The sequence below is a fragment of the Coturnix japonica genome, chromosome 1 (assembly GCF_001577835.2).
Source record: "Coturnix japonica isolate 7356 chromosome 1, Coturnix japonica 2.1, whole genome shotgun sequence".
In the NCBI taxonomy this organism is placed as follows: Eukaryota; Metazoa; Chordata; class Aves; order Galliformes; family Phasianidae; genus Coturnix; species Coturnix japonica.
In genome coordinates, this window is record NC_029516.1 from 38,050,954 (window position 1) to 38,074,754 (window position 23,801).

General features: G+C 38.6%; 1 protein-coding gene across 2 annotated transcripts; it reads left to right on the forward strand.

Moving 5' to 3' along the window:
- Positions 1–1,715: 1,715 nt before the first annotated feature.
- Positions 1,716–21,981, forward strand: ALX1 (ALX homeobox 1). Of its 2 annotated transcripts, XM_015857569.2 has the most exons (5): positions 1,716–2,089; positions 2,603–2,859; positions 5,108–5,412; positions 8,942–9,070; positions 21,339–21,981. In XM_015857569.2, exons 2-5 carry the CDS (start codon positions 2,628–2,630, stop codon positions 21,657–21,659), a joined length of 987 nt encoding a protein of 328 aa, XP_015713055.1. In that variant the 5' UTR covers positions 1,716–2,089; positions 2,603–2,627; the 3' UTR covers positions 21,660–21,981. The 2 variants fall into 2 exon arrangements, with proteins under 2 accessions (XP_015713055.1, XP_032299686.1); XM_032443795.1 differs by lacking the exons at positions 1,716–2,089; positions 21,339–21,981 and adding an exon at positions 19,526–21,304 and having other exon boundaries at positions 2,420–2,859.
- Positions 21,982–23,801: the final 1,820 nt, after the last annotated feature.

A 23,801-nucleotide genomic window follows, 5' to 3' on the forward strand; every position in this document is an offset into this window, starting at 1 on the left:
GAGGTAACCACGCTGAGAAGCGGCTCCGTGGTTTCTTTATTTTTATGTTTGTTGATTATTTGTTTGTTTGTGCCAAGAGTGGTTGTGTGAGGGCGGTTGTACCTCGCGTAGCTCCCTGTCTTCAGCCCTTGGTGCGACACCTTTGTGTGAACCACGGCTCTGAGAGCGCAGACGGGGCGAGGAGGGAGCGGAGCCGTCCCCGGGGTGAAGACGCTGCGGGAGGGTTTTGCTCTCAGTCCAGCGCGGAAGACGCTGCAGTGGCTCCGAGTCAGGGGTTGCCCCCGCCGCTGCGAGCTCTGCCGTCGGTGCGCGGCCGCTCCGGGCCGCCGGGAGGGACCGAACGGCGCCGCCGTCGAGGCTGTTCTCGGGACTCGCGTGTCACCCGGGCGGGCATCCGCGCTCCTACGGTCTCACTGCATAAAGCCCCGCTGCTGTGCTGCTGCCGCTGGGAGCTGGGGTTTACGGTTTTACGGGCACATGAGATGCTCCTTGTCCTCAGCACCCCTAGGGTTTACTAGCAGCCTTTAAAGAGGGACGTTTATTGGGATAAAAGTGGATTGCAAGCTGCAAGAGCGTTGCATGTGTCTTTCATTTAAAAGACACCGAGAGCTCAGTTTTGTTTTTTTTTTTTACTTTTTTTTTTTTACTTTTTTTTTTCTTTCTTTTTCCCTCCCCCAAGGCATTTAGTGCTTTTAAGGCACAGTTATAAACAAGCTGCCGGAACGCCGGCACACGGAGATGCGGGCGGTGGGACCGAGGAGGGGGGATGGGGAAGGGGAGAGCATCTGCTTCTTCGGATCTGCAGCAGGCTTTGCTCCTAAAAGTGCAAGGCGGAAAATGCCGCTTCTTCAAGAAAATCCAGAGAGCATGGAGGGGACCCAGGCACCGGGCCGGCTCCTCGCCGGGACCCCTTTGCACGAATCCGTTCCCCATCCATTTGTCCGCGAGAGCTCATTTACAGAGGGCCAAAGCAGACTCCAACCCCAAACATACGCGTCATCCCCGATTCCCCCCCGCCACCTCCGCGCTCACCCGGTTGCGGTGTCCGAGGCAGCGCCGGGAACGGGGCGGGCGGGGTGAGGGGTGCTGCAGCCTGCGGTACAGCTCTGCGGCTGTCGGGGAGGGCACGGTGCGCCCGTTTGGGTGCTGGTGGGGCTATGCAAGTGGGGTGATGAAGGCAGCTGTATACTGCGTCGACGGCGGGAAAGCTCGTTCAGTTATCCCTATTTATTTATTCTTTTTCCATATATATATATATGGAAAATATCTACCTAGAGATCAGCAGAAGGAGGAGTGGAGCTGCTTGCTGAGAAGTGTCCCGGACCCGAAGTGGCCTCTGGCTGGGTTCACAGGAAAGGTCTCAGTAGCCCTGGCTGACCATCACCGCACCTACATCTCTGTTGCTCATTAAAGCTGCTCATCTCCCCCCACCATGGGGGAAGGGTTCTCCTAACTCATTTCTAAAAGAGCCTCAGTGAGACAGATGCACTCGGGTCCACAGTCTTGCAGCACTGCTCTGTACAGATTGCAGACCTGATTTGTGTTACTCTTATGAGTAACTTCCTTTCTCTGGGAGCAGGGAGCAATGTGTGTCTTGCCTAACAGTTTTGTGCAATGTGGGTCTTGTCAAACAGTTCCCTAGCTCTGCCTCATCTGTGCCTTAAATCCTGCCTATGTGCCAGTGAACCAAGGAACGAGACACTTTGCTCATACTTTGGGTTAAATCTCTGCATATTCAGTATTCACAGGAATGCATGCATGCAAAATCGTGTCTTCTTTTTACTACTTTAGGTTCTGCTTCGCCATTCTCTGTTTAACCAGCTCACACTAACACACAGAAGTGGACTGCAAGTCTGCTGCATGGAAGTCAATTTCCCTTTCAGGACAGCTTCTCAGCAACTTTTGCTTTTCTATTTCTCTGCTTCCCATCCCCACTGCACGGACATTTTTTTCTCTCTTCAGCTTTAGGACCAAACTGACGAGCTATTAAGGGAAGAAAGAGCACCGGTTCTTCACTGCCGCTTCAGAGAGCAGGACTACAGCTACTGAGCGTCAGTCGGATTGATTACAGGAGATCCTTTACTCGAGGGTATGTGCTCCTGTAGTCCCCGAGCTGCGCCTCTCGGGGAGTTGAGAAAGAGGGAGGGAAGCGAGAGATTCCTCTCTTTTCGGGATCCCCAGAGGAATGAGATTGGGTCGTAGAAGGGAAATGTCCTTCTCACGTTCCTCCCTCTCTCCCTCCCTCCCGTCTCCCCTCACCCTCCCCGCACGCTCGTGTGTGTATGTGTGTGTGTGTGTGTCTGAAACACATCTGTCTGTCTAAAACGGGCCTGGAACTCCCTCCTGTGTTGGGATTAGGTCTTGGGGGACCCGGGGTGGAGTTACGGCACTCGCCGATTTTCATATTCATTAGAAATGGGAGGTTGCGTAAGGAGTCCCGCTGAGCTTCAAGATATAAAGCAACTTCAGGTTCCCCCTCTCAAGACAAGACAAATCAAAGGCTCGGAGGGAAAGCAGCTCCCTGAGCTCCGAACGCCTCTCCCTCCCTCCTTCCCTCCCATCCACTCCCCCTTTCCCTTCTCACAGTCCGGCCTCTGTCTAGGGAAGAGGCTCTACGGCAGCCTTAGATGATTATGGATTTTCTGAGCGAGAAGTTTGCCCTGAAGAGCCAGCCGAGCAAGAACAGTGACTTTTATATGGGAGCAGGAGGCACTTTGGAGCACGTTATGGAAACTTTGGACAATGAGTCCTTTTACAGCAAAACGTCAGGCAACAAATGCGTGCAGGCCTTCAACCCTCTGCAAAGGGCTGAGCATCATGTGAGGCTGGACAGGACTTCGCCCTGCCAGGACAACAACGGTAAGGCAGCAGTCCAGCTGTGTTCTGCTTCCCTGCTGTGTCTCTGCTCCTGCCCTGGAGAGTGGGGGCAGCTCCACAACCTTTGGGTGCTGGCATACGAGGTGCAGCTTGCTAAATAATAATTATAACAACACTATCAGTAACGTCAGTTAGAATAATGGTGATAACAGAGACGCAAAAAAAAAACGAGAAAAGGCGACTTCTGGGTTGGAAGTGCTATTATCTGCTGCCCTCTCCGCCGGCACCGAGCAAAGCCACTGGGCTTGCTGGGCTTCACCCCCTCCGCTGGACGGGCAGCCCGGCCAGTGGAACTGACGGCACGGAGGGTGGAAGGACCCGGGCATCTCTGCCGGGGAAGGGCCGCGGCGGAGCAGCGGGGCCTGGCGGAGCGGAAGAGCTCGGCCGTAGCCCCGGCGGAGGTTGCAGGGAGCCCGCGGGCGCTGCCTCCTGTCCGCCCCGCGCCTCTCCGCTCCGCGCTTGACTAAGCTCGGGGTTTCCATTCCACCGCTTTAGGAGGAGCGGCCAGAGGCTGAGGGCTCGAAACCCGCCGGATCAAAGAGGCACCGCAGCGGGTTGGAAACGGAAGGTCACTTGGTCGTGTTCTGCTCTTTAAATAACTCTCAGAGATTATAGTATTTATCTTTATTATTATTCGTTATTATTTTTACTAAGCCACTGAATAACGTGCAGTCGACATGGTGTGTGATTCTTTGTACGGACTGAAAACGATTTAGGTCACTCACACGACGCTGTTAAATATTAGTTCTTTGGGTATTTATTTGTGCTTTCTTTATTATTATCATTATTTTTATATTATTTTTCCTAGCTGTTCGGCAGCTGTGTTTTATTTATAAACAACCCAGAATTTTTGCCCTGTATTTCCCCCAGGTAGAATTCACTTTTAGGGAAAAAAATAAAATTAAATTAAAAGCCTGTTCTAAAGCAGTATCGGAAATGGTTAAAATCAGCTGCCTTAATGAGACTTACCATATCCCACATTTTTGGCTTCATATGGATATTGAGGTTTTATTGTTGTTGTTTATTTTTTTTTCTTTTCTTTTTTTTTTCTTTTTCTTTGAGATCATCCCTTTTGTATCAAACAGTCCGTAAGAAATAATGACAGAGTTCTGCAAGTGCAACTTAGAAAACCTGTGGAAAATTGATTTACACATTGAAAACTTTCTAAATTAGCTCGTTTAATGTGTGCCCTAAGGGCGTTGGGGGTATTTCCTATCTATGTACGTATTGATGGTAAGTATCTCAAAATTCTGTTTGGTTCAAATCACTCCCGACTGAAAGAAAACAAATTACTGAGAAGTCAAGAAAACTCCAAAGCAGGCTCCTTATTCTATGTGACGTGACAGCCGTCTAAATTCTAATTTCAACAATTTCAAACTTTTTTTTTTCTTTCTTCTTTGCCTGTTTCTGAGAGTAAAGAGAAGTCCTTTTGAATCCTGTAACACATTGCAAGTCTTTGTTTTCATGTGAGGTGTGCAAAAGCAGAAATATAGAAAATGCTTTGATTTCTTGTTAAGACGCTACACAGTTGTTTTTCTTGTCTCTACCACTCAGATTTTACCTAAAGACAAATAGCTCCAGCAATCCTTACACAAAGTATTTGCAACAGTCTCTTTTAACATGTTAACATTTTGCAGAAACTCTCTACATTTTCTAACCATAACAAACTTAATTGGAAACAATTCCACTTTACAAATCCAAGGGCATGTATGTGGAATCTATTGAGTTTGTAAAGAGAAGTTGATTTTCAGTTTCATTTACGTCTTTATTTGTCAGTTTGCAACTATTTCCTTTACACTAAAATTATTCTTTTTTCATATAAACAAATGGACTTTTGCCTATCTGCTTCCAAGTCTAAAGGAGCATTTGCCAATAGCTTTATATATATCTATAGGTAACATTGTTTTGCACTAAGATTTCTTATCTGTGCAGCTCCAGTTGAAGCCAATTTCATGGATTATTACCCACTTTAGTGGAAGCATAAAAACACTCAAGTGCTGTCTTTACACTGAAATATTTTAGATGATATTTTAAAATACAATGTTTAGTTTAAATACTGTGATTTAATACTCTTATTCTACTTGTGTTTAACACTGCAGATTCCTTTCACACCATCTCACATAGAAATACACATACACAGAATCTGGTTCCCTATTAAACAGTATTATATGTACCCTTCCATCTGAAGCTCCTAATTTATCAGTTATTTCCCTCCCCACTTTGTGTACAGTGAACTATGGGATTACTAAAGTGGAAGGACAGCCTCTTCACACAGAGCTGAATAGGCCCTTGGACAACTGCAGCAACTTGAGGATGTCTCCGGTGAAGGGGATGCAGGAGAAGGGGGAACTGGATGAACTAGGTGATAAGTGTGACAGCAATGTCTCCAGCAGTAAGAAGAGGAGACACAGAACAACTTTCACCAGTTTGCAGCTGGAGGAACTGGAGAAAGTCTTCCAGAAAACTCATTACCCTGATGTCTATGTGAGGGAGCAGCTAGCTCTGAGGACAGAGCTCACTGAGGCCAGAGTCCAGGTAGGAACCAAATTTAAGCATTTCCTTGACAATTTATGCATTACAAGAACTGAGAAATGACTCTTTGGGATTGTACAAAAGCCCACAGAACTAACATAAATTGATCACTCTATTTTTTTCTTTCTAGATATAAGCTGTGTTATAACGCTAAAATATGCTGTTATTATTATATATATTTTAAATAGTTTCTGTTACTGCGTTAGCAACTTTCTTAAGGTATGATGGAGCAGTATCAGTATGAAAGCGCTTCTGATATCTGGTAGTTGTGCTTTAATGTCAGAATGCCAGGCTCCAAAGGCATTACGTGTTAATGTGTAAAGATCCCATTAAAGAAATATGCTTTAAGTAGTTCAGACTATTGAGGATACAGAACTTGAGCATAGAGGAATCTGCACGTGTTATATCATAAAAAGCACAAGTCTAAAGAGCACTCAAATTCCTTGCTTATATCCAAAGAGTAAGCGATGGAATTGCTCGTACTTATAAATGTCTGTGTGTGCGAGTTTTTATGTGAGTGTGCATGACATATATGTAATACAAGAACATGGTACGCTCATCTCTGTTGCATGCTTCAAATTAGGAAAGTTGAGAAGTACGTTTGCTTGTTTTAAACTTGCATATCCAATGGGTAATGTTATTCTGATTTTTGGAACAAAATGTATTTTGGCAACAGTGCAGTATCTGAATATTCTAACTGCATATGAAACTGATTCATTCAGTATGTGCACGTACACTAATCCAAATAATATTTGTGACTTTGGATGTATAATGCTGAGAAAAGAAGTGAAATGTCCAGGAAATACATCCCTTCCTCCACTAAGAGATCTTCCTTTAGAAAAGCGTGTGAATTGCATTTTGCAAGCTTACACAGTTCTTAGAGATCTTTCCTGTTCAGGTAATACTCAACATCTCGATTTAGGGAATAGCAGTACTGTAGATTCTTGCAGACTGGAATTGATTTTTTCAATTTAATGGCTTGAATATGATAACAACTTAACAACTTGTAATGAAACACATACTGTCACATACATATAGAGAAATAGACGTCAACACACATGCATACAACTGAAATTAAATCAGGATCACTTTCAGAAATGAACTCTGCTAATTAATTTTATAAAGAAGTGCTCTTTTCATGTGTGCTCAACCAGATGGCATCCTCACTGTTGTCATCTGAAAGCAGTCTAAAATCGTCTGTCAGTTACACCAATACAATATCAGTGATGCCAATAGAACTCAGTTTGGTGGTTTTCAACTCTTTAGATTCTGCACAATCCCTCCCCTCTGAATCTGGGATGGTATTCCAAGTGTGACTTGTATTCATTAGGATTTAATTATGTCTTAAAATAAAATAAAATAAAATAAGAAAAGGTTGTTACAGTGTTAAATTGCTGTTCTTACAATTGCATAATTCTGGAATAATGAGAACTAGTCCAAAAATAAATTAACAGATGAAACAGGGAGGGGAGAATGGAGTAAAATTTGTCATTTTGTTTTTTCTCTCACGTTGTTCCTTAAGACTTAGAATCTTCATATGGTGAAAGTATTAGAAATAAGAGAGTAAATATGAAAACATATGTGTCTGCACCAGACTTTCACAGACTGTTTCCTTTATAAACATTTTCCCCTTAAAAGATAAGTGATCTTCGCATTTCTTATATGCTAAATATGAAAGGAAATGGTGATCATTTTTATTCAGAGTAGCAACAGTATTCCATCACAAGATTAAGCAATTTACAAAGCCTTACATCATTAGAGGCAAGCATCTGGCAATTCGAGGATAACAAGCAGCAGATTTTTACATTGCTTTGTGGAGGCAAATGGTTACTTTATCTCTGCCAAGAGTCAGTTTCTAGTAAAGCGATGTAAACAGAAACATTTTGGGGGATTGTCAAAGGAATTTTTTATTTTTTTTCTTCTCCTTTAGCAACTATAAATTCAAGCAAATTGTTTGATTTAGTTTAGCAGAATGATCAGCTGGATACCTTGCCCACATTTCCCTTCACCGCCATTTCATCAAGATCCAGTTTAATATTTGTCCCGCATACATGCAGAGAGAGCCAACCTGAACTTAATTTATCTAAGTTGTTCTCTTTCCTGCTGCATGTCAGTGAAGTAATTGGCACCCATTTTAAGGAGATTGTCAAGGTCTTTTTTCAATGAAAGAGCCTCATTACTAAATTCCCTTAGTGTGTTCTTGGTGCCTCCTGTGGAGACAGGAGAATTCTTTTTTCCTTTACTTTTCTTTTTGCTGAGCCTCAGGCATAATAAATAATACAGATTTACCAGTAAAGCTCTTAAGAATATGCACTCAGCAGTTACATGCATGGGCCTTGCTTTGATTGCTGGCTGCATTTTATGATTGTACATACTAAATTTCCAACAAATCCTTGAGAATGAAAATAAGAAAAATTACGATCTGGTTGCATCAAAGGAAAGTTGAGTTCTCCAAAAACTGAAGTAAAAAAAAAAGAAATTACAAAACATGTATTGCTACCATCAAGGAGCAGAAAACAGCCCTCAAAATGGGATTCCCAGTCACTGTTTACAGAAGTATTAATGTATGTACCTACTCAGATAGGTTCAACCATTCTCCTAAATAGGAGGAAGGCTAGCCAATGCCATTGTTTCCATTATAAAACCCCCACAACTTTCTGTTAATAGCATGACTCCTTAAAAAGAACAAAAATTAATTTGCTGAGCAATAAAGACTTAGATAATTTTACTTTTATGAAGGAACAATTACTTTCCTTAGCAGTCTCTTTAATAAAACAAGATGAGTCTTACCCAACCCAAAGCAAACTGTCTTAAAGAAAAAAATCCATATGTCAAATAACAGTGAAAACATATAAATAATAGATTTGAGACAACAAGTGACTCTCAAAATATCATATAACTGTTCAAAGGTTATTTGAGTATAAATAAAGCAGCCTTAAGCTGATAAGTAGGCACTGTTTCACAAATAAATTATTTTGTAATCAAAGTGTTTTATTATTTTATTTTATTTTATTTTATTTTATTTTATTTTATTTTAGTCTTCTATTGTCAAAAACATAGAACTTCCTAACACAAGAATGAAAATATCATAATATAAACTATGGTCTGATGATTTTTTATTTTTTTTTTTTGTTATCTTCCTTCACTGACAGCTATGAACGTTCCTTATAGAAACTATATGGATAGTCTTGGAGCGAACTTTTCCTTTCTTTTCATTAATGCAATTAATGAAGACTATATATACCACCAAGAGACAGCATGGGTAGACATATCAAGTGAGTGGTCACTTGAAGTTAAGATAAAGTCTCTTTACGGTGTGACTTGCTGCTACTTGGAAATGTTCTACTGACTGTCCAAAATAGCATTGCCTGACCAGCTGACAATTCCTCTATATTGGTTGTCTTTGTGGTTTTGTTTGCTTTTTTGTTTGTTTGAGACATAAGAAAGGAAGTGATATATAATTTGCAATTATCCAGAAGTAACAACATTTGTAACTGAGTATATGAGTATAACTTGACTGGTGTTTTTGTAGGTTTGGTTCCAGAATAGAAGAGCAAAATGGAGGAAAAGAGAACGCTATGGGCAGATCCAGCAAGCTAAGAGCCATTTTGCTGCCACTTATGATATATCTGTTCTTCCAAGGACTGAGAGCTATCCTCAGGTATGTTGAAGACCAAATGGTACTTTGGTTTTTTGCTTGTTATAAGCATATATCTTCATGGAAGATGCATGAAGACTTTCAAGTGTTTATCTTTTTATTTTCTTTAGACAAGTTGCCAAGTGTGGTCATTGTGAACAACAGTTCCAACTTCTAGTATGAGTTGGAAAATAACTCCTAAAATACATGTACTTTTAAATGAATGATCTTAGGAGCTGCATTTTCACACAAGCTATGTACTAAAAATGATTGGCTATATGATTGTAGAGCTAATTACATTCTGCACATAAAGTTATGTGGGGATCTGAATAACCTCCAGGTCCATACACACATTCTAGATAAATTATAGACTAGAACTTCAATTCTGAGTTTTTTATATTCTCAGGTATAACTGTCTTAAAAACTCTGCTTGTGTATGCTTTGGTAAGATGAACCATAAAGCATATGATCATTAGGCAACTTCTTTCTGATGCATTAAACATGCATAATTTCTTTATGGACCTCAAGAGGCAGTTCAATCCAATAAGGCTTCTGCTGGCATGAAACATTTTTATGGCCATCAATGGTCAGAACAGAATCCATACAGCTTCAAGATGGAGACAGGAAGACAATAAAGCTCTCTTGAGCAATAGTAGTTTATTTCATTTCTTCATCCTATTTCTTTTCTTGCCTTGCCTCACTCATGTCATTGTTTTCCTGCTTTTTTTGTTTCATAACACTGAATACTTTTGTACTGAAACCATTACTTGTCATGTCTTTTGCGTCTCACATTGTTTTAAAAAAGAAAAGGCTCCAAACAAAGTGTGCCTCTGGTAAAGTCCTTTTCTACTGGTATTTTGGTACTCTTCTTGTTCATCAGGTAACATAGTCTCTGCTAGACATAGGAATATATTCATATTCAAAAACATTATTGGCTACATCTACATAGGTTTGCTTTTGTTATGATCTGCCTTTGCTAAATCTGATTAGTTTAGGACTAGAGACCTCATGTTCCTGTCTCATCTATCTGACTTAACTGCTTTATCTTTCAGAAGGCTGATACTAAGTTCAGTGTTAGGGAGAGAGCTAGCTTGTGTTCCAGCAACTCAGAATATAGGCACCACCATTTCAAACTTTCTGATACCCATCACTCTGTGCATTAGCATATTATGAGGTAACAGTGTATTTGTCTAAATTAATCAGAAATCATTGCATGATACTTGGGATTGTTCAGCCTGGGGAAGATGAGGCTTGGAGTAGATCTTATCGATACTTTTAAGAATTGGAAGGGAGGATGCAAATAAGATGGAGCCAGGCTCTTTTCAGTGGTTCTCAGTGCCAGGACAAGAGGTCCTGGCAAAAATGAACACAGAAGGTTCCCTCTATAAATCAGGAAACATGCAGTGTGGGTGACAGAGCACTGCTGCCCAGAGATCTCCTCTTTGGAGATCTTCAGAAGCTGCCTGGATATTTTATTGGTGCCTGATATTGTATTGGTGCAAATGACAGATGATTTTAGACTGCTTTGTGTATTCTTCCTTGGGCACGGGTTGGACCAGGTGATCTCCACCCTTCCCACCTTGACCATTCTTGTGTTTTTTCGATTGATGCTGTGATTCTATGATATACTGTGTGTCAAAACAGGAGGACTCAATACTTGCCTGAGAACTACCTGAGTTTCAGGTAAGTGAGTCCAAAAAATAAAACAAACAAAAACAAAAATCCCAAACAGTCAGTAACGTGAACCACACCTAGGCAGATGCACATGCATTAATTGATGTCAGTGTGTTCAAGTATTTTTTGAAGGACTTTCTAGATACTCTTCACAACAGGTAAACTGTGACACAAGGAGTAGTACTTAAGCTTTGGGCTTTCTACCAGTGACTCATTTTTCTAGACTTAATTGGTTCTACTTAGACTTATCTAGTACTTCTAGGGGGACATCATATATAAATTTTCACAACAGGCAGAAGTATTTTTTAGTATAACCTAATGGAATAACTAAGTCATTTGCAAGTACTTGAAACTGTTGTCCTAATAATATAAATAAACAAATAAATAAATATTTTAAAAAAGAAACACTTTTAAATTACAGGAAACTGTAATTTAATTTTTTGTTAATTACCATTAACAAAAATCTAAGCCCTATGAAAAGTTGATTTTGTATTTTCACATTGTAAAAAGATGAGAATAGGAAACAGATATGCAGGAAATTATCACATAATAGACAATGTAAGTTCACATTCTTGCTAGTCTGGTAGTGATTCTTCAGTTTCATATTCTTAAATCATCATGGTCAGTAAAACCATACATGAATCATGTATACAGAGTGTTCTCATTTCCAGTGAGAACACTTTCAAAAATGAAAATCCATGTTAAAAACACAATGAGCCCTAATAGTCTTACATTCAAATGTTTAGAACTAGGTATTCATTTATAAATGTCTCATTCACAGAAAATAGATGTTTGATATATGATTTGCCTTTAAACTCATTAATCTATTTTACAGTTCAGGGAGAAAGGGATATTTAAAATTGTGATCTGTGTGTTTGATCTTAATATTGTATCATAGAATCATAGAATGGCTTGGATTGGAAGGGACCTTAAAGATCATTCATCTCCAATCCCCCTACCATGGTCAAAGTTGCACACCCACTAGATCAGGTTGCCCAGGGCCCCACCCAACCTGGCCTTGAATGTCTCTAGGGATGGGGCATCCACAGCTTCTCTGGGCAGCCTGTGCCACTGCCTCACCATCCTTTGAGTAAAGAATTTCTTCCAAACTTTCAATCTAAATTTGCCCTATCACTATCAGAATATGTAAGAAGTCATTCCCCTCCTGCTTATTATTCCCTCAGGTACTGGAAAGCTGCAATGAGGTCTCCCTGTGCCTTCTTTTCTCTAAGCTAACGGTGTGTATCTCCCTCAATTTTTCCTCCCTAAAGCGAGATATTCCAAGTGGTTTGGTCGTCTTCATGGCTATACTCTGGACCCACTTCAACAGCTCTGTCTTTCTCGTGCTGGTGACCCCAGCTCTGGACACAGTACTCCAGATGGAGCTTTACAAAAGCAGAGCAGAATCACAGAATTGTAGGGGTTGGAAGGGACCACTAGAGATCATCGAGTCCAACCCCCCTGCCAAAGCAGGTTCCCTACACCACATCACACAGGTAGGCGTCCAGGCAGGTCTTGAATATCTCCAGAGAAGGAGACTCCACCACCTCTACAGAGGAGGACAATAACGTTCCTCTCCCAGTTGGCCAGAGCAGCTAGCTGTTTGAGGCAGCTTACGATACAGTTGGACTTTGGGGTTGCAAGAGCAGACTGTTGGCTCATGTTCAGCTTTTTGTCCATCAGGACTTTAAGGTCTTCTCCACCTAGTTGCTCTCAATGAGTTCTTTTTCAAGTCTGTACTCATATCTGGAATTGCCCTGCCTTAAGTGCAACACCTTGCTCTTGGCCTTATTGAACCTCATTAGGTTCGTGTGGGCCCGCTTTTAAAGGCTGTCTTGGTCCCTCTGGATGGCAGTCCTTACTTCTATTGCATCAGCTGCACCATGCACCTTAATCATCATATTAGACACTGATTTTCTAGGAAATTCAATTAATTTAGTACTTGGAAAAATCTCATATGTGTAAAAACTAATGCAAGAAGCTAAATCAATTTTTTGTTGTTGATACTTTGTTTTCCCTGTGCACAAGAACTCTTACAGTGACACTGACATCCATAAAGATTAGGCAGGTTTTGCTATACTTTCAGGTAACTATATTTTCCTGGAGACTGTGGAACACAAATCACTTTAGCTTGACTATGAAGCTCCCACTTACATGGGGGAAAGCAGCCTCTTTTGCTGTTGAAAAATACAGAGAGTTGTTGAAAATGGATAAAATAAACCTAGGATATTTATTGATGTGTGTCAGAAGAAACAGAAACAAATGTGAATGTCTGGTGTGTATTATATGAATTCGAAGTCTGAAGATTTTTGCTTTAAGTCCCATCATGGATATATTCCCAAGGACACACCACTTGTGTTCCATCAGAAACATTATCCTGTATTGTGGACAACAGTGTGTGTGGACATCCCTGCTTAATCTCTTCACTAATTATCTTATTCACATACAAATTAATAACATGATGCTGCTATGCACTGTGTGACTATGTTAACCTGAAAAGCTTTCCAATGAAGAAAAAGACTTTTCAATTTATTTCAGAGATTAGTGTTTTTTTAACTTTGCTAATTCAAATGACCTTTTTCTAGTATGTGGAATTTAGCTGCTGTTTATTGTGCAAAGTGTGTGGCTTAGTTAGCTGTCAAGAAGTTAGATAATTCCTAACCTGTCCAAATTCTGCATACATATATAATCTCTAGGAGGCAACATCCTAATAAAGGGGGAATGAGTGCAGTATTTCTCCAGAAATTCATTGGCTTCTGTCATGGTTTAATAATTCTATAATTTTGCTATCAGTATTCCACATCATAACATCATATAAGGCATGAATAATTTTACTGAATCTGCAACTTACAGAAGAAGACTACATCTCCCAGAGAACAACACGAGCAAAGAGATAGGTCACGGGACCTGGACTCTATATTAACTTGATCGCAGAACAGACTGATGTTCTTTTGAGTTCTGGCATTCAGGGGAGTGTGTGGGAGCCTTCACCGTTTTGCCTAGATTCACAGTAGGCCTCTCGGTTTTGGGACTCATTCTCTCTCCTATTTTGCTTGATTTGTTAGCTCAATTTTCAATTATATTGTATCATATTGTGTTATCTTGTATTTTGATATAGTAATTTAGTAAATAAGTGTTTTGCACTAAGTGGGGCCCATGGCCCCTGTCACGGACGCAGGTGGATATTTAGTTTAAACCGTGACAGCTTCATTAACAAGTGGTACTTGGTTCAGTGGTCCAGTCAGCTAAATACAGTGCCTAGTGTTATTTAAAATCTCTTGGGATGTCTTTGACACTATTGTGGTGCTGACAAACAAGGCTTATGAGGGGCACAGAGAAAGCAGTTGGTGGTGAGATAACTCTATCCATGCTTAGGAAATTTAATCATAAGGACTTTTATGACAGAGATGGTTCCTTTTAAAGTTGATAAAAATCTTGTCAGTGAAATTGTCTCTTCCTAAGGTAGATAGAAAATAAGTAAGATGATCTCTAAGAGTGTGTTTTTCTCTCTGTTGCCTAGCTCAGTTGCAGACAATAAATAGTTGAATTGAATTGTGTCATTGAAAAGCAGTCACATTTTCCACTCCATCTAGTCTATTCCCACACTGTGCATCTTTTCTTTTTGCTAGTTCTATGAGTCCAGTTCACTTCTCATTATTCTTCTAAGCCCTTCTGATTTTATTTTATTTTATTTTTTCCTGTCACACTGTTGTACTTTTCTTCCTACTATAAAGTGCAGAATTTGCTTGTCATTTTTCCTTGAAAATGCAGGCAAGATTTGGACAGGACTTAGCTTATGGAAAATCCAGCGTGGTGCAGGGGGGAATCACAAGAGAAGGCAAAAGTAATTTAAAGATATGAGAACTGAAGAGATACAGGAAAGAGGGTATAGGAAGAGGGACAATATTGAAATCTCAAAAATAGAAGATGTTAAAGTTTATATTCCATCCATGAAACTGATAAATCACTTAAGAATGCCGAAGGGCATGGCGTCACATGATTTGTTTAGGCAATAGAAGAGCATAGAAGTGGTATCAATATACATATGTTATCTGCTAAGCCCTTGGATCACCATTACAGTTCTGCTCTAGCCTTAGTACATATGGTTAATTCTCATTAACAGTAATCAAAATTACATGCTCCAATTAAATTTTTCATATGGCAAGTATTAGACACCACATGTTTAATGACTTAAAAATTCTTTTAACTGTAGTAGACATACAAATGACAGTTAATCACAATAGTTCATTAAAGTTTTGGGTACACCAATTAAGTAGGAGTATATGTGGAAGACATATCTGAGCTAGCTTCAAAGAAGCTTTATCGTATACTTATGCAATCTAGCTATGACAGCATGGAACTCAGGCTGGGCCACCACCTGGGCAGTAAGTTGCTTGCTACAGATGTGCTGACTGTTGCATTGCTGTGGCTGATCTTCCAACAAGAGTAGCACTTCTCATCTTTATGGGTGGTGTCTATTCCACTCAGTGCAGTTTGCTCATTCATTTTTTACTTTATTCTTGATTCTAAAATATCACTGTTTGTGGTGAGACTTCTTGGAGTCTCAGTATTTTCTTACATTATTTCTATAAACATGCATTACTGTAACTCAGTGAATGGCTTCAGGGGGTTAATTACAAGACAAAATCTTATTTTTAATGATATTTTTCAGGCATGAGGTATTGTCTTTAACTATATTATAGATGTGAAATGTAATTAATTCTTACTTTATCTGGCCCTGAGACTGCAGGGGAAGAAGTTTTGGTTTATCTACAAAACTTGATGTGTTTTCAAATCCTGCACTATTTTTCATCTTGGCAAACTGACTAATCATGGAATAAAATGAATTTTATACAAAAATTTTATTAAGTTCACAGTATGTAAGATCTACATGTGAGCTGAATAGGCCCATCTTGTATTTTAGAGATGAAACACTAAGCTTCTGAGACAATTTGCATTTTATGTACATATTTGAAAATCAAGTGTTGCAGCTGTCATATGTGCCTATACCTAATAGAGTGTAGCTGATCTTCACAAGCATACCAGAACCAATGTCTGCTATAGTATAGAAGGAATAACAGACTACAACAAGAAGTATTCTGTCTAAAGAAAAAGTACAATGAGAGTGGTGAAACCTTGGAACTAGTTGGCCATAGTAGTTGCTGAATTTGAATATCCAGAGGTATTCAAAACTTGATTCAATAGGGCGTGAGTGACCTGATCTAAGTTCAAAGTTAGCTGCTGTCAGGTATTTGGAGAAATAGTTCTAGAAATCATTTTCTGCTTCGTTTATTCTATGAATCAATGATTCTGCAAACTTAGCAAGTATAGGCATTTCTACCCATACTTTTGATGTTCATGAGAGGACCCCAGGAAAAAAATAATTTGGTGGTAAGTGAAAGGTGGCCAAATTATTTGTGCTGATGGACAAGGAACAGCCTACAGATTGTAAACTAGTAATTTTGAGCAGTTTAACAGCACTTGTATTTTAATCTGTCTTATCTGCTTAAAGCAGCCACTTGTGCAAGCCCAGGTTTCACATTTTCTGGCAGTGCAAGGATTGTTGTTTCACATAGAGAAAGGAGTGAAATATTGCTTGCCATTCAGTCTTTCAACAATTGTATGATTTTACAGTTAGATTAGTCCTTAACTGCTCAGTTAGGGTCACTGTTGTCCCTCTTTCAATGTAAAGGAACATCGTAAAAATAAAAAGAATTTGTCTCACTACTCCAATAATAATATTAACAACTATAAATTATATTTATTATAATAGAATAACTTAATGTATATTGCATAATGTAATGTTTATATCTAAATATCTTAAGGGAGGTCTGCCTTTATTTTTTATTATTATTATTTGTGTGGAGCACTAAAATACGTATCTATTCCAACAGAAGATGCATGTGCTTGTTGTATGTGTGTGTCTCCAGTCTGGACAGGCAGCTGGCTCCAATAGCATGAGAAAAAAAAACCCAAACTTTAAAATGCAATACATTTGGTGATGGGAGAACCAAAGCTGTGTAAAAGATAGCAAACCTTGGAAAATTTGGAAAAATGAGTTTTAGCAGTTTCTCCAGGTCTGATGAAAGAAGACCGAAGCCCTAGGAATCTGGTACTTTTACTGAAAAAGAAAGCAAAAAGACCAAGAGGGATGACCTATTACCTCAGCTTATTTTCTTCTACAGTGTCAAGTAGAAGGTCATAGGCTTAGGAAGTAACATCATAATCATGTTAACAACCATAACTCTCCAGTTATATTCTTGTCACAGCTATGCAATTCCACATATTTTCCCCCTATTGGGAGGGTGTGTGTGCGTGCGCGTGTGTATAAAATATACAGTAGGTAAATATATTGAAGGGCTCTGGTAATTTCATGGTAACCACACAAGAGCAAAGCTCAAGCTATTTGTGATGTTAACAGAAACCAGAGATGTACTGCATGTATAGGCTCATTCACAGACTCTGAATTGCCTTTTATATAGTTCATGGATCACACAAGAGCTTAAGAGGAAAAATATTTTCTTTAAATTCATGTACATAATGTCCCTTTTCCTTCCAACATACCAGAAGAAGGCCTGATAATTTTGACTTATTGTAAAATATTACTGTATTTATTTTTAATACAGGAATATCTTATGCACCTAGATTTCCCTGTAAGTAATTTATGTTGTAAACCCTTGCTGAGAAATTAACATCTAATATCAAAAGGGAAATCATTCAACAAACTAAGTAGAAATTTGAAATGAATAAAGTTTACTTCTCAAAGACATAAGTGTCTCTTGAAGGAAGATGTAAAGATCTTCTAGTATCTTAAAGTAATTCTGAGGTTATGTTAACTAATTTGAATTCCCTCCTCTAATGAAGAAACCTAGGGTGACACTTTGAAAATTTTAGCAATGAATAGCTTCTTCATGTACTTCTTTAACAAAACATTGATATATTCTAGGATTAGTGGCTGAATACTTTTCTCATTTACACCTGTGCAATCACACTGAAGTTAAATTGAAAGAGATTTTTCTAGGATAAAAATATCGGAAAAATGAGTGGTGCTAAACAGAGTTTGCTGAAAACCAAACTAATAGAAAGGAAAGAGTGATTTTTTGATACCTCCAGACCACATAGGTTATTGGGCACTTTCAAACTGAGCCACTGAATCTTTTGAAGTCTTCCCATCATGACCTTGTTAAAGGCAAATTCATATATGCTATATATATATATATATTGGAAAACTATTCCCATAATCACATCTGTGTAGTCTGACAAACTGAAGCATTTAGTATGGGGTTTCTTAAAAAGAAATCTGTGTAGGTCAGATAAATAAGACTTTGTCCTACACACTGGAGATGAACTTCCTCAGAATTAGCTCCCATATTAGAAACTACATGGATGCATTGGTCTATCTCTAGGCAAATTTATCGTGTTGAGAATGTTTTGAGATTAACCATATTGCCTGGAAACACCATCAAAAAGAATGGTGTTATGTTTGCATCTGCATGAAATATTAGTTTGTTTTTTTTTTCCTGGATTTTTTTAACAGTCTTGACTGTTTTCCAAACCAGTAGAGACATAGCAGCAAAACCAACTAGAATGAATCAGCATGGATATGGGAATGGGTAACTTGTTCTCCAGGAAGAAAGGGAAAGAATCATAATTTGTCACTGCTGCTGCAATTAATGCACATGTAGTCATGAAAAACAAACAAACAAACAAAAAACAATTAAAAGATTTTACTGTTCCTGTACAAAAGAAAAGCAAGACTTTTGTAGAGATAGAAGAGTTTCTGATTTTCTCAATTCATGATAGAATGTGTGCAGTTTGGACTTTCAAGAGAAGGGAAAGATATTCTCTGGATCTTATAGGCTGTCATCTGCTATCTTCTTTACTTCTCTTCTTTATATGCTCATCACATGCCATGTGGATCCAAAATCATTCCTTTAAAGTTTGCAAGCAACAATAAGCAGTAAGTCTTGAATGACTTTTCAGTTGCCATACACTTAAAAACCATACTTACCAACTCTTTCGTGGTCTTTTATTTCCTTATTGTCTGGATAAAAATTCTCGGATTCTGCAAAGGATCTGAATAACTTTCCAGGAAAAAGTATACTCATTAATTTCTGAATCCTGAGCCATAAGAGAGACACTGATGTCTTCAAGAATATTTTGTGTGATTGAGTACAACAAACATTCTTAATTAAGGCAATGCTTCAAATGGGTCTTGATATGTACTTTAACCCCCCTGATAAAACACTAGTTCTATTAGGACTACTTTTATTTTATTTTATTTTATTTTATTTTTTTTCCCTAATTATAAGTTAAAACAGACTCAGGGGTAGGGTAATAAGTAAGCTGAAAATCATGTCAAACCGTGGAGGGTCTCTCATGAGCTGATGTTTAAGGGTAATTTAAAAACTGCTGAAAGTTGGTGGTACGGATGAGAACTGTTTTGTCCAGCCCAGAGCAGAATGAGGTGAGGGGAGGCCTCATGGTGGCCAACAGCTCCTGCATGACAGTGACAGGACCTGACACAGTGGCGTGAAACTGCATTAGGGAAGAGTGAGATTGGGTGTTAGGAAAAAGCCTTTCACTGGAGGGTAGTGGGCATGGAACTCAATCCCCAGGGCAGTGGTAACAGCCCCAAACTGGAACATTTGGACAATGCTCTGAGACATAGAGTTTGGTTTTTGGTGGTTCTGTGTGGAGCCAGGAGTTGAACTCGATGATCCTTGTGGATCCATCCAACTTGAGGTATTCTGTGATTCTATGAAGAGCTCTGAAACTCTCACTGGAGTCTCTTTCCTCCTGTAGATCACAAGAAGTCCACAGGAAGGAGGAAAAATCCTTGATCAGCTCCCTCAGGCACCTTATTCACTTCATTACCTCTCAGCAGATCACCTAAGATATGCAGGAGAAGATGCCTGAGGTGTGCCCGAATTGTTGTGTGTATGTGTCTGTGTGGAAAGGTAATCTGCATTCATGTGAGGGGCTGTGTCAATGTACATATGCCTGTATGTGTAAACAGGGAGTCTGGGAAGATGAAGAATTTGGGAACCAAGAATTTGCTACCATGCCTTTTCTTCACTCTTCTGCAGGAAAGCAAGCTGGAGAAGTTATTGATTCGTTTCTACTGCCAGAATTACAAGAGTCCAAATTGTTTTGTCAGCTTCTAAGGCCTCTGCAAATACAACTGTTCAAAATATTAATTATAAAATAAGGCAGTAATTATCTAATCCTTTCTTTCTGCACTATATCTGAACTAGATGAGTTCAATGAACCATAATTTATTTTTTAACCTGTTCATGGTATGGGGGATATGTGCTGTTGTAAAGGAAAATGGGAAAAAGAGCTCTGAGAGTTAGAATTTTTTTTTCCATGTGTGTGTGTGACTCTCATTATTCTTTAATTCTACTGATCTCAAATCTGACAGTAAAAAAGTCAGCTGCAAGGATAACCCACATTTATTAAAGCCCCGATTCCTTTGTCTATGTATTTGCAACACGAAAACAAAATTAAGTGTGAAGGGGGAATTCACTTTATAGTGCTAACCAAGGAGTAATTGCAATTACTCCAACATAAAGCAGAGAATAAATATTTGGGTTCAATCTCAGTACATTAGAGAAATGGCATTCTGAATAGGCAATGGGTTTTTAGAATGAAGAAAAATTCAGCAAAGTTAAAAAATAACAACAACAACAACCAACCCTAAGGTATACAGCTCTTGAGTAGGAGCTTCTGGATTATGAATGATACTTACAAATGCCTTGTATTGTGATATATTCTGGTGTACCACAGTTTGTATATTTTTAAAAAATCAACATTCAGGAAGGACATACAAGTAAAAGTGGAAAATAAATAAAAAACTATATAAGACAACAGTAAGCGGAAGAAAAAAATGATGAAGGAAGTCACAGTATGACAGAAAGCATATCCAGACAGTTGTGACAGAGAAATATAGACAGCAGAGAGTTTAAAAAGATAGGACAGCTGCTGAGTATGAAGTTTGTTTGATTGAAGCAAAGTGAACAGAGGATGGATGAAAGAATGCATGGTCTTATAATGATGTGCTGAACCTCAAAAATCTTTCTGTATGTTAATCTAGTAATAAATATGTGAAAAAATACTTATTTATAGTGTCTATTCATAGATTATATAAGAAGGCCTGAAGCTCAGAATGAAGTTTTAAGTGCCTGCCAAGTATAGAAAACATTACACATCAAAGCTTAAATATATGGTTACTCCAAATCTTCAGCAGACATCACTGGTAACCACAAAGTTTGTCTCCTAGTCTGTCATGCAATGTTTTCCAGCAATGTACAACACAGCTTGTTCGGGCTGCAAGCTGAAAAGGAAACACCCTCAAGTGTATTTCTTATTAAAAAAAAGTAAGCACAAAAAGGCTTTTTGGTCTTAAAACCATCTTTGAAACAACTTCAGGAAAAAACTCTTGGATGTATTGGCAAATGTTAATATTTTATGGATTCATTTGTAGGTTTCTCAGGATTTAATCTGGTAAATACTTCAGAGGAGAACCTAGTTATGGATGTATTAAGTGAAATCAAGTAGTGAAGAAAACAAAAGATGAAATATCTATATTTAATCTTATTCATTTTATATGTTCCAGATTCAGAACAATCTGTGGGCGGGGAACACGGCTAGTGGTTCTGTGGTTACTTCCTGCATGATACCACGAGATACTTCCTCCTGTATGACACCCTATTCCCATTCACCTCGGACAGATTCTGGCTACACAGGCTTTTCAAACCACCAGAATCAGTTCAGCCACGTGCCCCTCAATAATTTTTTCACTGACTCTTTACTTTCTGGGGCAACCAATGGACATGCTTTTGAAACCAAGCCGGAATTTGAAAGGAGATCTTCCAGCATTGCAGTTCTACGGATGAAAGCCAAAGAGCATGCTGCCAATATTTCCTGGGCTATGTAATATAGCTGTACCCTTTCTTCATATCCTTTTTAAAAATAGTAATCTGAAAGCATTTTTATTTTCCATATTTAAAGGACACAACAGTAAGCTGCCCTGTGTGGAATGCTAGAAATCACAATATACGTGACGTCTGCTTACAAAAATGCAATATCATATTTAACAATAAAAGTTAAGAATAAACCATATGGATTTACCATGCATCAAGTTCAATAATCCCTCTTTGTTTTGATTTTTATATAGAAACATGTTTTGTTGTACAATTTCATTAAATATGATTATAGAACCTGCAAAAAAGAATAAACCAGTTAAGCAAATATGTCTACACCATTGGTTTTTAGCAATTCTGTATACAAAATTAATATTTTTCAATTTAATACTTAATAATGGAAGAACTCTGTAAAGGAAAATACATTTCTTATATTAGAACCACGATGTAAATCTCCAAGCACACCATGCAGAGAAGGAAATATACGATCACTTGTGCTGCAGACGGAATTTGTAGATCTAATTTTCTCAGAACTGTGCTGCAGCTCTGAGCCAGCTTGCTGCTTTTTTAAATGCATGTAGAGCTAGCTCACTAGACTTGTAGCAATGCACAACTAACATAATGAGAATAGAAGGTAGTCCCTTCATTTTATGAACTCAAGTGTATTCCTATACAGATCATGAGATTTTTGATAAAGACATCACTTAAAGCAGAATCAGTGTTTAACAGAGTTTCAAAGAAATGCACAGATTGCATAAATCAACTAGTCTTTAAATGAAATATTTAAGGTTTCAGATAGAATAACTTGAAACATACAAAACAGCAAAAACAAAATCCTACTTCCTCTCCAGTCTTACCATTTTTTGCTATGCTGTGGTCAAATTGAAAAGGAAAAAGTCCAACAAATCTTTCCAATTTCAGTTTGTGGCTGATCTCAAGATATTATAAGAGCACATTTCAGTTAGTTTTACAAACATTTTGTTGATTTTTTTTTTTTTTTTTTTTTTTTTTTTCAGTGTGTAAGGCTGTTTTTCCCCCTTTAAAGTCCATAGGAAAAATGTTTTCAACTGCAGTGGCATCAGGATTTGGCTCTCAGCTCCCAGACTATCACAAAGGAATTAAAATGTCAGCAGACTTTCTGACATTTCTGGTGGAAAAAAAAATAGAGGAGAAGAAAAATACTTTACATCTGGAGAACTGCTATCTACTTTGATTTACTTCTCCTCCCTTTCCCCTGTCACATTCCAGGCTCCTTCAGATGAGTGAAATGTCAGCCTCTTTGAGAGCAACAGTCAGTCTCTCAGGTTCATAAAGGCAAAGTAAATTAATTGAAATAAAGAAGGGCTCACACAGCTGTGATTAAACAGGATATACATCTCCAAGTTCCCCCTGCTTCTTCTTGCTTTTCTCTCTGGACATTAGTTAGAAAAGGAGCGTGGTGAGGGGAGAAAGGAAGATCAGGGAAGCACATTTTATCATAGCAACTGCAAAACTATCAGTACTCATAAAAACACACTCTCACAAACTCCCAGCTTGCCTCTGCTTCTACTCATGAGGCTAAACTTGAAAACAAAAATAGGAGAAGGGTCTGTTCTGTAATCTTTCAGTGGAACAATTAAACTTAAATTTGATTTAACCATTAGGATCAGTTGGAAGTGGGCATCTTACAGTAAATTCTTAGAAAAACTGTTGAAAGAGACATAAATATGCTTGAATTTGTGGTTTCTGGATTCTGTTCTTCTTCTGAAAATGAACTTCAACTTTGGCCTGAATAACTGTAAAAGAGTATTCAGTCTAAAACTTATCATTTCCTTTTTTATGGTCTGCTTAGGCAGAAGTAAAATTTGCCTTATGGTGTAAATAAAAAAGAATTTTATTAGTACAGGTAAAGATACTAGTTTTATACAGACACTTGTGCCAAGTAGTGGAAATGCAAGTTTTTCCTTTTCTTTTCTTTCTTTTTTTTTTCCTTCTTCCTCAGTTTTCTTGTAATCCTTTTTTTAAGGTACAATATACAGAACATGTCAAACTGATTTTCAGATAATCTTGATTAGGTTATCATTACTGGACCAAGAAGCAAAAGTTGGCAAAATTAGCCATTGTTTTTTTTGCTGCCTGTCTTTTAGTTTATTTATTTATTTTGAAAGCAGAATTTG